This window comes from Salvelinus sp. IW2-2015, linkage group LG36, assembly GCF_002910315.2.
Source record: "Salvelinus sp. IW2-2015 linkage group LG36, ASM291031v2, whole genome shotgun sequence".
Taxonomy (NCBI): Eukaryota; Metazoa; Chordata; class Actinopteri; order Salmoniformes; family Salmonidae; genus Salvelinus; species Salvelinus sp. IW2-2015.
Window position 1 is genome coordinate 2,208,983 of NC_036875.1, and position 14,582 is coordinate 2,223,564.

Consider the following 14,582-nt stretch of genomic DNA (forward strand, 5'->3'; position numbering starts at 1 on the left):
AAGGCCGGCAAGATCGCTATGCACACAGAACATATTCGATTGAGCGGACTGATAAGAGAAATGTATATTGTCTTTGATAGGAGACGTGAGGTCCCCGTCTGCTCTTACCTCTACTGAGACCAAAGTAAGGAGGCCCCATAAGGCCAGCAGCAGTACAAGGTAGAAACCCTAACACTAATACCAACCCTGACTTTAACACTTATCCCAACCCTAACCCTGAATTAAGTGGATTGGAGATGGAACTGATCCCAACTCTGGGCAAGTTTTTACTCCTTTCAAATACTTATTTCTTTCTGTTTTACCTTGAAGATGCCTACACTGCCTATACTCATTCAATCACCTACAGATCAGTGACTGCTTTACCAGGAAGGGATGCATAAATGTTTAAAAAAAATATTCAAGCAGTGCTCCCTGTTTCTTACCATAGAGTATAATCGTTCTATTAATTATATTTGTCTTTGACCCGGTCAGCCCAGAGGACAGGAAGCCAGAGGTTGAGCTTGGTCCCATCGTCAGGGAACCCCCGCCGACCATAGTGATATCAGAGGAGCCGTTCCACGCTAACGAGGAATTGGATGTGGACACCGTGGAGGTTGACCTGTGAACTGGAAGGTGGATCAAATAGAAAAAAATATTTGTCACATGCTTTGTAAACTAACAGTGAAATGCTTACTTACGGGCCCTTCCCAACAATGCGGAGAGAAAGAAAATAGTGACACCAATGAGTAATGATAACCTGAGGTACCAGTACCGAGTCGATGTGTAGGTGTACGAGGTAATTATGTAAATATAACTAGGAATAAAGTGACTAGGCAACATGATAACAGCAGCAGCAGCGTATGTGATGAGTCGATATAAAAATGGATGGGAGGCAAAGGACTGCATATGTCTAAGCAATATGACAAACATCACCTTGCCTATCAGAAAGGATGTGGTGGTAGTACCATATTGCTTATAACTCCAATACCTATTGATATCTACACAGGTGGCTAGGGGTCGTGTCTGGACAGGGATGGAATAGAGGGCTGAACACCCATATACACATCTTAGTTATCAAAAGGGACAACAGTCTTGCTTCCTCTCCTTCATGGCACTGATTTGAAAGAGGAAGAAAATAGGATGGGTGAAAGTAATATGGCGTATGCTTTTCCCCCATCCAGATGTAGGAAAAGGAGATGAGACATGCAAGCCGCTTTAGTCTATTGAGACATGGTTGGAGTATTTTTCTGTAACCTCATTTAAACCAACTGTCAAAATAGAACTGGCTCTTTGACAAAAAAGTGTTTTTTCTTTTTTACAGCTTCCAGCCCATGTAGACATAATTTGACAGTCTTCCTTAGAGAAGATGCTGTACCAATGGTAGGTTAAGACTAATTACACTGGGTATACCTCCATTGTCGTGTTGCATTATGGATATAAGCTCTTCTTTATTTGTATTGAAACCAATGTATCTGCTGGTGCTGTTACATTTGACCCATAATTGAGCTTCGCTCTTGGGAAAAGTCCCTCTAAGATACTAAATGATAAAAATTGTACTCAAGCTTGAAAGAATGACTCAATTGTTTATGTCAACAGCTTTTAGCGAAAGCTAATGTGCTCGTTTTTACACTAAAAGCATATTCATGAAAATGTCAACTTAAATCGTAGCAAATTATATTTTGGTGCCAGCGTTTTAATTTTGATTATAAAATAAGCATATTGTGTATGGGGTTGGGGTCATATAGACAATGATTATCAATGAGTCAGGTTGTTGTACCAGTATTGTAGAAGATTGAACTGCAGATGTGCCCTAGCTAGTAGGTGATTGTGTTATGACTTAGATCTCACCTACATTATCTATCTTTATCAGATTGTTATTGAAACACACCACTGTTCATTTGTTGTTCTAATGGTAGATTTTTACACAAGTGTGGTCATAGTAACTGATCAGACCTGTTTTAAATGTACTTGTCATTGGAAATAGTACCATGAATAAATATTACTCGCACAAAATGCTCTTGCTTCTTTCCATGAAGAAATGCCACAATTTTTTTCATTCTTTATTTGAACAAAACATACATTTTACTTCCTGTATTAAAGTACTTTGTCAGATATATATATATAAAAAAAAAAATATTTGTTCAAAACATCTGACCACCTATTTTGCAACACAGCAAGCACAAAATAAATATTTACAGTTTATTTCAAATTTATAACCCCATCTCACACAAAAAAAAAAGCATATGAGAAAGAATATATTATACTGATGAACTCAATATTGTACAGTTAGACAGACTCTGTCTGTGCCTTGCCAGGCATTTGGACTGCGCTCCAGCACTCTACTACCCCGCCCCTCCCAGCAGGTAGACCTTACCTTTTTACTTTGCAATCGGACCAGAAACGACTCAATATGGTTCATATCTCTGGAATGTTGAATTAGCCAATTGCTAAGAATGAATAACAAAACAATGTTTGTCATTGATGTGGGATATTAACTTAATAATTCAAGTGTGCCTCAGTGGCTCTTGTCTAATGGTTACCAAACTGTTTCATGATGTGATCGACCCACCTAAAAGCCTCGGATCTCCTAAATGTTTTCCGCTGCAACCCATCCAAGGCCTCCTGAATTGCCTCGCGAGCCACCACATAACAAAACTGATGTTTGTAGTCACAACCAAGAAGTGTTGAGCCAGGACCCAGTAGGAACCAGCGTTTAAACCAATTCATGTATGTTTAACACCACTGCTAAGATGACGGCAGCACCTTTCTCTTATCACTCTGTTGCAACAATGTGTTTGTACCTTAACTGTGTAGAGAAAGGCAAAACATGAGGTTTTTTTTTGAGGCCATGGACTGAAGTGTCCTCTAGTTAAAGGTAAGAGCTGGTAACGACACCTGCATCGTTTGGCAGATCAAGATACAACTTCCCACCACAGAATGTGTCTTCTTCCTGTATTGCCTAGAGTCTGGTGAGCGTTTCCTGTTCCTGTGGTTGCCAGCTTCCACTAAGTAACCGTGTGATGTTTGTTAGTCCTGTAGTTTGGTGGTAGCGCTTGTTTTCATCCCTAGTTTGACGAGTGTCTGTGGTTCAGAGTTAGCCATTTGACCGTCACTCACTACAGTGTGATCGTATCTGTACCATTGTTTCGTGTGAAATTTTGTGGTTCTGGTTTGGCGTTCAACTGCTCACACTGCTATATGTCCTGTATCCCGTAGCCGCTTCTTCTCCCTGTTTTGTTGCTCTCCCAGTGCTGGCTATTCAAAGTCGTCCTCATCCAAGTCCAGATTGCAGTGAGGGTTGGGGATCTCAAAGAAATGTCTCTCCTCTGTCCTCAGACCCAATTCACTGGAGATGTGACTCAGAGCATTGTCATACCTACAGAGAATATATGAGCGAGAGAGAAGTTCTTCCAACATTGTGAAATAAAAGCATTGCATTGGATTTTTTATTTCACCTTTATTTAACCAGGTAGGCCAGTTGAGAACAAGTTCTTATTTACAACTACGACCTGGCCAAGATAAAGCAAAGCAGTGCGACACAAACACTGAGTTACACATGGGATAAACAAACATACAGTGTGTGCAAATGTAAGATTAGGGAGGTAAGGCAATAAATAGGCCATAGTGGCAAAATAATTACAATTTAGCATTAACACTGGAGTGATAGATGTGCAGAAGATGATGTGCAAGTAGAGATACTGAGGTGCAAAGGAGCAAAAAAAAATTGAACAATATGGGGATGAGGTAGTTAGATGGGCTGTGTACAGGTGCAATGTTCGGTAAGCTGCTCTGACAGCTGATGCTTAAAGTTAGTGAGGGAGATATAAGTATCCAGCTTCAGTGATTTTTGCAATTCGTTCATCATTGGCAGCAGAGAACTGGAAGAAAAGGTGGCTGGAGGAGTTGGCTTTGGAGATGACCAGTGAAATATACCTGCGTGTGCTACGGGTGGGTGTTGCTATGGTGACCAGTGAGCTGAGATAAGGCGGGGCGTTACCTGGCAAWRACTTCGATGACCTGGAGCCAGTGGGTTTGGCAACGAATATGAAGTGAGGGCCAGCCAACGAGAGCATACAGGTTGCAGTGGTGGGTAGAATATGGGGCTTTGGTGACAAAACAGATGGCACTGTGATAGACTGCATCCAATTTGCTGAGTAGAGTATTGGAAGCTATTTTGTAAATTACATCGCCGAAGTCGAGGATCGGTAGGATAGTCAGTTTTACGAGGGTGTGTTTAGCAGCATAAGTGAAGGAGGCTTTGTTGCGAAATAGGAAGTCGATTCTAGATTTAATTTTGGATTGGAGATGCTTAATGTGAGTCTGGAAGGAGAGTTTACAGTCTAACCAGACACCTAGGTATTTGTAGTTGTCCACATATTCTAAGTCAGAACCGTCCATAGTAGTGATGCTAGACGGGCGGGCGGGTGCGGGCAGCGATCGGTTGAAGAGCATGCATTTAGTTTTACTTGCAGTTGGAGGCCACAGAAGGAGTGCTGTATGGCATTGAAGCTCGTCTGGAGGTTTGTTAACACAGTGTCCAAAGAAGGGCCAGAAGTATACAGAATCGTGTCTGCGTATAGGTGGATCAGAGAATCACCAGCAGCAAGAGCGACATCATTGATATATACAGAGAAAAGAGTCGGCCCGAGAATTGAACCCTGTGGCACCCCCATAGAGACTGCCAGAGGTCCGGACAACAGGCCCTCCGATTTGACACACTGAATTCTATCTGAGAAGTAGTTGGTGAACCAGGCGAGGCAGTCATTTGAGAAACCAAGGCTGTTGAGTCTGCCGATAAGAATGCGGTGATTGACAGAGTCAAAAGCCTTGACCAGGTCGATGAAGACAGCTGCACAGTAGTGTCTTTTATCGATGGCGGTTATGATATTGTTTAGGACCTTGAGCGTGGCTGAGGTGCACCCATGACCAGCTCGGAATCCAGATTGCATAGCGGAGAAGGTACGGTGGGATTTCAAATGGTCGGCGATCTGTTAACGTGGCTTTCAAAGACTTTAGAAAGGCAGGATAGATATAGGTCTATAACAATTTGGGTCTAGAGTGTCTCCCCCTTTGAAGAGGGGGATGACCGCGGCAGCTTTCCAATCTTTAGGTATCTCGGACAATACGAAAGAGGTTGAACAGGCTAGTAATAGGGGTTGCAACAATTGAAGCGGATAATATTAGAAAGAGAGGGTCCAGATTGTCTAGCCCAGCTGATTTGTAAGGGTCCAGATTTTGCCGCTCTTTCAGAACATCAGCTATCTGGATTTGGGTGAAGGAGAAGTGGGGGAGGCTTGGGCAAGTTGCTGTGGGGGGGGTGCAGAGCTGTTGGCCGGGGTAGGGTGGGTTAGGTGGAAAGTATCTACACGAGACAGGACAAAAAGTGGTACAGTAGATATGCAGGGATCAACTCCATGGAGGAGCTACCATCGTTCAAGAGAGAAACAGGTGAGGACACCAACAACAGGAGGAGCAACAGGTGGGAAAATACTGATGGTGAAGAGTTCCAGAGTGCTGAGGAAGGGATTGGTTTTGAAACACAGCTGCCATATCAATTCCATATCAGCCTGTAGCCCCTACCTACCTCCCTACGTCCAAGGTGTTGAAAAAACAGATAGTGTAGAAAGAGTGTAGTTATGGCAAAAAATACACCCAAGCTTATCAGAGGACAAGGTGGAGTGCTTACCATGTACCGACCCACTACTACCTATCCAATCCTTTTAGACATGTACCTAGAGGCTATTGGTGGAATTGGAACTGAGCGAGCATGGAAAGAGTGAAGGAGTGAGAGAGCCTACACCCTGGGGATAGACAGACACCCTGATCTCTTACCTGGCCAGGCAAAGCAGCCTCTCCCTCATCCTACCCAGCTTGTCTTTAGAAGTCTGTGGTGTTCCTAAAACCACCACACAATAGCCTGTTAACAGCCTTGTCCCTCACACTGGCCGCCTATAATCATTCTACACAAACACAGCAATCCTCCTGAAGTCAAGCAATAACAAAGAAAAACTTGGCATACATAAAATCTGCAGTGATAATCTAACCCTGGCTCAGTCACTAACCCTGGCATTCCTACTGCAGAATAGGTCAAAGCACAAATTATCCTTCAGGACAGCAGTCAGTCCCCTAACCAACTGTGAACTCAACTATCGACTTTCTCCTCTACAGAAACAGATACCGATGAGAGATCTGTCATTAAATCAACAAGAGGCTCCTGCGATTCTGTCCAGTAAATTATAGAACACTGGTTGAGTGTAGTCAGTCCGTCCGTCTTACCCGTCGTTGTACTGATCTGTAGTAGTCTCCTCGGCAACCAGGATATCGTACTCCTCCGCTGCATATTTCTCCCAGTCCGAGATCTCTTGGCCCTCTGTCTCAGCCTCCTTACAAAAGACAACCAACAAAACGCCATTATCCACCGTCCCTCAGGCCCTGAGGTCATCCCTGCGTAATAATAACATCCTGTCGTAGTCAATAGTTACCCTTACAACAGAGAAGGGGTCTTTCTGCTCGTGGTCCAGGTATTTCTCGATGTTGAAGAAGGTGTCATAGAAGATGTGAGACAACTTACACTGCTTCAGGTCCCGTAGGGTGATCTTTCCTGGGGAGAATAGAAATCTCATTTTTTATGCCAAATTCAGCTGCTTTTCAAGATTTAGTGACGCTCCCAAACTAGGTAAAATAAATGTCAAATACCTGAGGTGCGCTTGATTTCGTTTACCTGGTACATTGGAACTAAATCTGTAGTAATTTTTGTCTCAAACTAAATCAAACACACCTCAAACATGTTCAGTTGTGGCATACAGTATGTGTTTTTCACCCAGATCAGGGAAGGTGGGAAGGTGTTAGCGAATTACCATAGCTTCGGTCTAAAAATGCTACACGCTGGAACTAACAGCTACTTGTGGCATTAAACTAGGCTAGCATTCATAGTCGTGTGCTGGAGTACCAACTCCGGACAACACACAGTGCATTCAGAAATTATTCAGACCCCTTCCCTTTCCCACATTGTTACATTACAGCCGTATTGTAAAATGGATTTTAAAAATCCTCAGTCTACACACAATACCCCATAATGACGAAGCGAAAACAGGTTTAGACACTTTTGCCAATTTATTACAAGTAAAAAACAGATACCTTATTTACTTAAATATTCAGACCCTTTGCTATGAGACTCAAAATTGAGCTCCGGTGCATCCTATTTCCATTGATCATCCATGAGATTTTTCTACAACTTGGAGTCCACCTGTGGTAAATTCAATTGATTGGACACGATTTGGAAAGGCACACACCTGTCTATATAAAGGTCCCAGTTGAAAGTGCATGTCAGAGAAAAAACCAAGGTATGGAGGTCGAAGGAATTGTCCTAAGAGCTCCGTGACAGATCTGGGGAAGGGAACCCAAAAAATTCAAAAAAGGCCTTCAAAAATTCTTAAATGGAAGACGTTTGGAAACACCAAGACTCTTCCTAGAGCTGGCCGCCCGGCCAAACCGAGCAATCGGGGGAGAAGGGCCTTGGTCAGGGAGATGACCAAGAACCAGATGGTCTTTCTGACAGTGCTCCAGAGTTCCTCTGTGGAGATGGGAGAAACTTGCAGAAGGACAACCATCTCTGCAGCACTCCAACAATAACTTTATGGTAGTTTGGCCAGACGGAAGCCACTCCTCAGTAAAAAGGCACATGGCAGCCCAGCACCTAAATACTGTAAGACCATGAGAAACAAGATTCTTTGGTCTGATGAAAACAAGACTTAACTCTTTGGCCTGAATGCTAAGTGTCGCATCTGGAAGAAACCTGGCACCATGCCTATGGTGAAGCATGGTGGTTGGCAGCATCATGCTGCAGGGATTTTTCAGCGGCAGGGACTGGGAGACTAGTGAGGATCGAGGGAAAGACTAACGGAGCAAAGTACAGAGAGATCCTTGATGAAAACCTGCTACAGAGCGCTCAGGACCTCAGACAGGGGTGAAGGTTCACCTTCCAACAGGACAACCACCCTAAGCACACAGCCAAGACAGCACAAGAGTGGCTTCGGGACAAGTCTCTGAAAGTCCTTGAGTGAACCAGCCAGAGCGCGGACTTGAACCCGATAGACCATCTCTGGAGAGACCTGAAAATAGCTGTGCAGCAACTCTACCCATCCAACCTGACCGAGCTTGAGAGGATCTGCAGAGAAGAATGGGAGAAACTCCCCAAATACAGGTGTGCCAAGCTCATAGCATCACACTTGAGGCTATAATCGCTGCCAAAGGTGATTCAGCAAAAGTACTGAGTAAAGGGTCTGAATACTTATGTAAATGTGATATTTAATTTAACTTTTTTTATTTTCTAACATTTGTAAAAACCTGTTATTCCTTAGTCATTATGGGGCATTGTGTGTAGATTGGGGGGGGGGGGGACAATTCAATACATTTTAGAATGAGGCTGTAATGTTACAAAACGTGGAAAAAGTCAAGGTGTCTGAATACTTTCTTAATGCACTGTATACCCCTGGCAACGTGGCTGTGAATCCTGTCTCAGCCGATTTCATCTGTCTGTCCCTCTACATGCGTCTCTTTCTCTAATTTCTGACGTAAAGAGGTTGGAACCCTTTGATTAGTCAGTCTTTCATTCCACGCAGGAATGTATTACTATTTGTCCCAGTTGCTGTGATGTACTGGTGTGTGTGCATGCTAGCTCTTTACTTCATAGCTAACACGTATCTATTGTCTGCATGTCACTTTGAAACAATTTTTGAATTTGCGTTTAGGTGTCTGACCCTCGACCTCCGGCTTGACCAGGTCGAGCATCTGACAGAGACAGTCCTCGAAGGGCAGGGGCTCGATTGCCATGGTCTCCAACTTCACACACTGCTCCTCATAGAAATACTCCAGCTCGTACATAGACAACACACCGTCCCCATCCAGGTCCATACACCGGAACCAGTACTCTATACTGTGGAGGGAGAAAGAGACAGGCTAGATACACAGGATAGAGTGGTATCACTCCAAATGGAGGGGAGGTGGGGGACTATTTTGTTTCCAATGTGAGACTGGTGTTACTGTGTGTAGTACCTGGTGTCAGTCTTCTTGTCTTCTTCGGAGATGAGGAACCAGACAAAGTCAGCGTAGCTCAGCCTGCCGTCTTTACGCAGACGTCTATCCCTGGGAGGAGAGAGATGGGTAGGGCAACACTCAAACACACCACTCCAACTTCCCTTTCAATTCAATGGTAGATTAAATGTTGCGTTTATCTAAGGAAAAACACACAGGGGACCCAAGCCAACCTCAACTCGGTGAAAGGAGTCGATACAGAACACAGTGTGGAACGTCATAACAGCCATTAATTAGTTCATGTCTCTTACCTGGTAACTGTCCCAGAAAATATTCTTTCAATCATCTTGTGGGAGATAGCTGGAAAACACAGGAGAAAAAAAAACTTTACAAACTAAGCAAGATAACAGCGTGACGCGAGTTACCGTGTATACAAGGTCTTTCATTATAGATGTGATCCAGTCACAGATCATAAATACAGCTCATTGGGAAGTAAAGTGAATGATGTAACTGTTAACCTCTCCTTTATCTTTCCCGTACAATAAATACAGCGATTTCTGCTTGTAGGGGAGATCTATAGGACTAATAAATGGAGCCAGACATGGCGTCATCCAATTCAACCAAGACATTCATTTGGGGGGGTGGGTGGGTGAGTTAGGCCTATTGCCCCATTGATCTTCTTTCCCGTTTCCTTCATGACCAGGAACATATGGAGTGGTGTGTGGGAGCAAAAGCACTTGGACTCCACTTGAACATTAAGGTTGCCTTGGTAATCCTCTCTGTGTGTGTGTGTGTGTGTGTGTGTGTGTGTGTGTACACACACCTTGGTCGTTGTGTCGGATCAGAGGGGTATGTCACGAAGCTAGCGCTTTCCAACTCAACGGTTATCCTTATGTCAGAATTGAGTTTCTGAACTCTCTATATCCCGGTACGTGACATACCCCATAGCTCTCTTTTGTCTATGTAGAGGTCGTGTGTGTGTGTGTTTCGGTGTACCTTGGTCGTTGTGTCGGGCCAGGTCTCTCTGGTCTATGTATAGGTCATGGTCTGTGTCCAGCTCCCAGAACTTGCAGTAGATGACGTAGAAATGTTCGTAGGAGAAGAACTCTGTCAGCTGGTTCACGTCCTCCTCTTGCTCTAGCAGGGCCACGTTCTGTTGGACCAATCAATTCATCAACCAACCAACCAGCCAAATCAAATCACTGATGACTTACTTAGCACTTTTAACAGATATAGTGATGATGAAAAAAGCTCCCTTGATGGGAAAAAAAACATTGGAGGAACTAGACTCGACAAGAGGGTGGGCCCCATCTTCATCCGACTCGCAGCATTACTGTAGATGTGACAATTGATCAGTTCCACCTCAAAGCTCCGTTCCTACCTGGAGAAAGCTGCTTTTCCTGAGCTCTGAACAGCTGATCCTGCCTGACCATGACCTGTTCACATTGTAGAATATCCTCTGGGCAACCTGCAGATAACACACAGCTTTAATAGCCTCCAGAACACTCAAAACGATCACTTCAACCTCATCCACATATACAGATTTTTTTCTGTGTATGACAAAAAAGCTTCAGAGTCAGTCACGATAGGACACATTTGACATTACATTCAACATCACGCGCTAACCTCTGTAGACATACCAAGTGGTATGGATTGAAAAATGCCAAAATGTATTTTGGTGTGGTATGTATAATGACTTACTGTGGTGATGTAGCGTGAGTGGAAGTCGGACGCCTCCTTCAGGAAGGCCAGGCCTGTGTGAGAGTTCACCACATCCTGAACAACACAGACAGGAGGTTTTAATAACATTACAACAAGGCTGGGGACAGGTCAGAGGACTAACTGGGCCTTGCCACAAGACAAGCACTAGAGAGACAATCAAACATACAACAGTATGTCAAATCACTCTCTGGGGACTCTGGGGAGTTAGTAGCAGAAAGACAGACCCCATTTTCTGCTCTGCCTGTTGGAGAGATGTTGAAAGAGCTTGACTAGCTCAAACACCATATTCAAGATGTATTGGAACTTCAAAAAGGTGGACTAATGTCAAGCGGCGTCCATCCATATAGCCGCTCCATCTGTTGTGTAGATCCAGCTATGCATTAGGAGAAATCCGCAGACCGCAATGGCAGATGAATGGGAAGAATCTAAATTGGGAGGACAATTGAATTGCACTTTTGAAGTATGAAAGCATCTAACAGACTCTTATCCCTTTAAATGGCCGGCGTGAGTAGGGGACATCGTGGAGACATTGAGACCATGGGAGAGGAGGCCTGCTCTGTTATATAGCTGGTCATATTCTCCATGCTGGACCACCACACACAGATCCTTTCATGTGGTGACTGGTGAGCTGAATCTCTAATGAACTGTACTTTTATCCAAGCCATGAAAATCACTCATGCCCCCTCTGTCGTTTTTTTAACCCCTCTCTGTCAGATGGGTGAAAGGAACTAAACGTTGATGTAAATGCGAAGGCGGCAGTGAAATGAAAATAGCTTTATTTTGGAGGCGGACTGCGGTGCGCCCACTCCTCCCCCCTTAACACTTCCTGTGAGAAATTAAATAATAGAAAAACCCATAAATCACCAGGGTGAGGAAACTGCCGGGGACAGTCACATCTACTCGGCGCCAATCCTTCCTTCATTCATCACAACAGTCAGAGCCCATTCACCCCGGAGTCGCAATACAAATTAAACAGTGAGTGCCAGAAGGCATCTCCTCCCGGTATGCTAACGGGTGTTTTGTCACAGCCCAGACGGTTCTGCCAGCATGAATATGAATCAGCCCAATTTGGGGCAGATACGGTACACCACCAGGTAGGTAGGCAGACAGCAGGGTTTACGTTAGCCGGTAATTGACGACTTTTGGCCGATCCTGTCATACACTCCGATTTCGCACTTTTGCACCATTCTCTCACTCTTTGCGTGCATGCACCTGCTGCTGAGGAGAGAGCGAGAGAGGAGGCTATTGTTGATTGCTACGATGGAGGACTTTTTCATTGAATTAAAACAAAAGTTTGAGAGTATGCTTATAGTGTAAAGTTTACATGGGGAATGTCCTCTGCATGGACACGTTTTAATATTGTAGTGGACAAAGATGAGAAGAATGTTGGCGAGAACAAATGCAGGCTACCGCACAACTCGCTAATCAGGTAGGATGCTTTTGGAACGTTATATTTTTTTATTATATTGTTATTATTGTATATCATTGTTATTATTTTAGGCATATTAATTCATCTAAACGAATTATTTAAATATTCAAAATGTTAGGTTTCATTCTGTTGAGACATTTGTGTGTGCTAAATTAAGTAAGATCTGTCATTTTAATTGTGTGCTCCGTATTTAAGGTAAGTTATAAGTAAACCTGTTGTAAAATAAATATCACTATTGCTTTCATTTGTTGGGTAAGATAGGCACTAGCCTTTCTTGGTAATTGCTGCAATATAGCCTGTTCAAAACTTTAGTAAAGTTTTAAACCAGTTCGCAAAATGTTTTGTTTCATTCTGTTGAGCCATTTTCTCTGGCCAAATTAAGTTTAAACTGTAATGTTGTGTTTGCCGCAATATAATATCCTGCTAGTATTTTCCCTAGAAACAATGGAATGACTTGCTTTTGATATTACCTTAATAAAGTTTAGAAATTTTTGGAGCAGTGTGGTTATTACGCTACTATACTGCAGGCCTATGATATGAAGGCAGTGCACACCGGCGCTCCCAACTGACTCCGACAGTTGAATTTGAGGTGAGGAAGAATATTTAAAGCCTACCAGTTACTCATATAATGTAACAATATAAAAAATATTCTGATCAAAAATGTACGAATTTGCCCCCTTCTGTACGCCTATATGTGTATAGCAGACGCAGTAGTATCTGACAAGGTTAAAGAAATATTTGTCGGTGTCGTAACATGCCGCCGGCAAATCGCTCTCTCTGGGGTTAGGCCTAAGCTTCTCTTACTTTTTGTGTGTATGTATGTACGTACATATATATACGTATGTATATATACACACATATACATATACACACACATACCCAGTCAAAAGTTGACCAACTCATTCCAGGGTTTTTCTTTATCTTTACCATATTCTACATTGTAGAATAATAATGAAGACATCAAAACTATGAGATAACACATATAGAATCATGTAGTAACCAAAAAAAGTGTTTTAAATCAAAATATATTTGAGATTTGAGATTCTTCAAAGTAGCCACTCTTTGTCTTGCTGACAACTTTGCACCCTCTTGGCATTCTCTCAACCAGCTTCATGAGGTAGTCACCTGGATTGCATTTCAATTAACAGGTGTGCCTTGTTAAAAGTAAAAATTTGAGAAATTTCTTACCTTCCTAATGCATTTGAGACAATCAGCTGTGTTGTGACAAGATAGGGTTGGTATACAGAAAATATCCCTATTTGGTAAAAGACCAAGTCCATATTATGGCAAGAACAGCTCAAATGAGCAAAGAGAAACGACAGTCCATCATTGCGTGAATCAGGCCTTCATGGTCGATTTGTTGCAAAGAAACCACAACTAAAGGACACCAATAAGAAGAAGAGACTTGCTTGGGCCAAGAAACACGAGCAATGGACATTAGACTGCTAAAATCTGTCCTTTGTTCTGATGAGCTCAAATTTGAGATTTTTGGTTTTTGGTCACTTGTCAGGTGCCAGAAAACCATTGCAGACAGGCTAACCCTGGAAACCCTGGCAGACAGACTACACAAATGGCCAGCACAGCGATGCTCAACTCAGGGATGTGATTGGCACAATTTGTTTGTTATAAAGGGATAAAATAAATACAAGGTACAGTTACTTCTCTGATAAATCTACACTGAACAAACATAAAATACAACAATTTAAAAGATTTTACTAAGTTACAGTTCATATAAGGAAATCGGTCAATTAAAATAAATTCATTAGGCCCTAATCTATGGATTTCACATGACTGGGAATACAGATATGCATCTTTTGGTCACAGATAGTTAAAAAAGGTAGGGGCGTGGATCAGAAAACCAGTCAGTATCTAGTGTGAACACCATTTGCCTCATGCAGCGCGACATCTCCTTTGAATAGAATTGATCAAGCTGTTGATTGTGGCCTGTGTAATATTGTCCCACTCCTCTTCAATGGCTGTCCGAAGTTAATACACGTCAATCCAGTGCATCCCAAACATGCTCAATGGGTGATTATGTCTGAGTATGCAGGCTATGGAAGAACTGGGACATTTTCATCTTCCAGGAATTGTGTACAGATTCTTGCAACATGGGGCTGTGCATTATCATGCTGAAACATGAGGTGATGGCGGCGGATGAATGGCACGGCAATGGGCCTCAGGATCTCGTCAAGGTATTTCTGTGCATTCAAATTGCCATCAATAAAATGCAATTGTGTTGGTTGTCCGTAGCTTATGCCTGCCCATACCCCCACCGCCACCATGGGGCACTCTGTTCACAACATTGACAGCAGCATACCGTTCGCCCACACACTGCCATCTGCCCGGTACAGTTGAAACTGGGATTCATCCGTGAATAGCACACTTCTCCAGTGTGCCAGTGGCCATCGAAGCTGAGCAT

General features: G+C 43.1%; 2 protein-coding genes across 5 annotated transcripts in view; one reads left to right on the forward strand and one right to left on the reverse strand.

Moving 5' to 3' along the window:
• Positions 1 to 1,223, forward strand: part of si:ch211-269e2.1 (cohesin subunit SA-2) — a 42,139-nt gene extending 40,916 nt beyond the window's left edge. Inside the window, exons 31-32 of the mRNA XM_023981754.2 lie at positions 81 to 159; positions 472 to 1,223. Of these exons, the coding sequence (XP_023837522.1) occupies positions 81 to 159; positions 472 to 604 (212 nt within the window). The 3' untranslated portion in view covers positions 605 to 1,223. The remainder of the gene's footprint in view (positions 1 to 80; positions 160 to 471) is intronic.
• Positions 1,224 to 2,164: 941 nt separating this feature from the next.
• The window catches only part of ppp2r3b (protein phosphatase 2, regulatory subunit B'', beta), a 56,018-nt gene continuing 43,600 nt past the window's right edge, over positions 2,165 to 14,582 (reverse strand). For 2 of the 4 annotated variants that reach the window (XM_023981755.2, XM_023981758.3), the window contains 9 exons: positions 10,714 to 10,788; positions 10,394 to 10,480; positions 10,009 to 10,165; positions 9,324 to 9,372; positions 9,034 to 9,123; positions 8,739 to 8,914; positions 6,462 to 6,580; positions 6,256 to 6,362; positions 2,165 to 3,355 (listed from right to left, as the gene is read on the reverse strand). In XM_023981755.2, coding sequence (XP_023837523.1) covers positions 3,235 to 3,355; positions 6,256 to 6,362; positions 6,462 to 6,580; positions 8,739 to 8,914; positions 9,034 to 9,123; positions 9,324 to 9,372; positions 10,009 to 10,165; positions 10,394 to 10,480; positions 10,714 to 10,788 — 981 coding nt within the window. In that variant the 3' untranslated portion in view covers positions 2,165 to 3,234. Of the gene's footprint in view, positions 3,356 to 5,811; positions 5,876 to 6,255; positions 6,363 to 6,461; positions 6,581 to 8,738; positions 8,915 to 9,033; positions 9,124 to 9,323; positions 9,373 to 10,008; positions 10,166 to 10,393; positions 10,481 to 10,713; positions 10,789 to 14,582 lie in introns of all 4 variants that reach the window. The other 2 variants (XM_023981757.2, XM_023981756.2) reach the window with 2 other exon arrangements.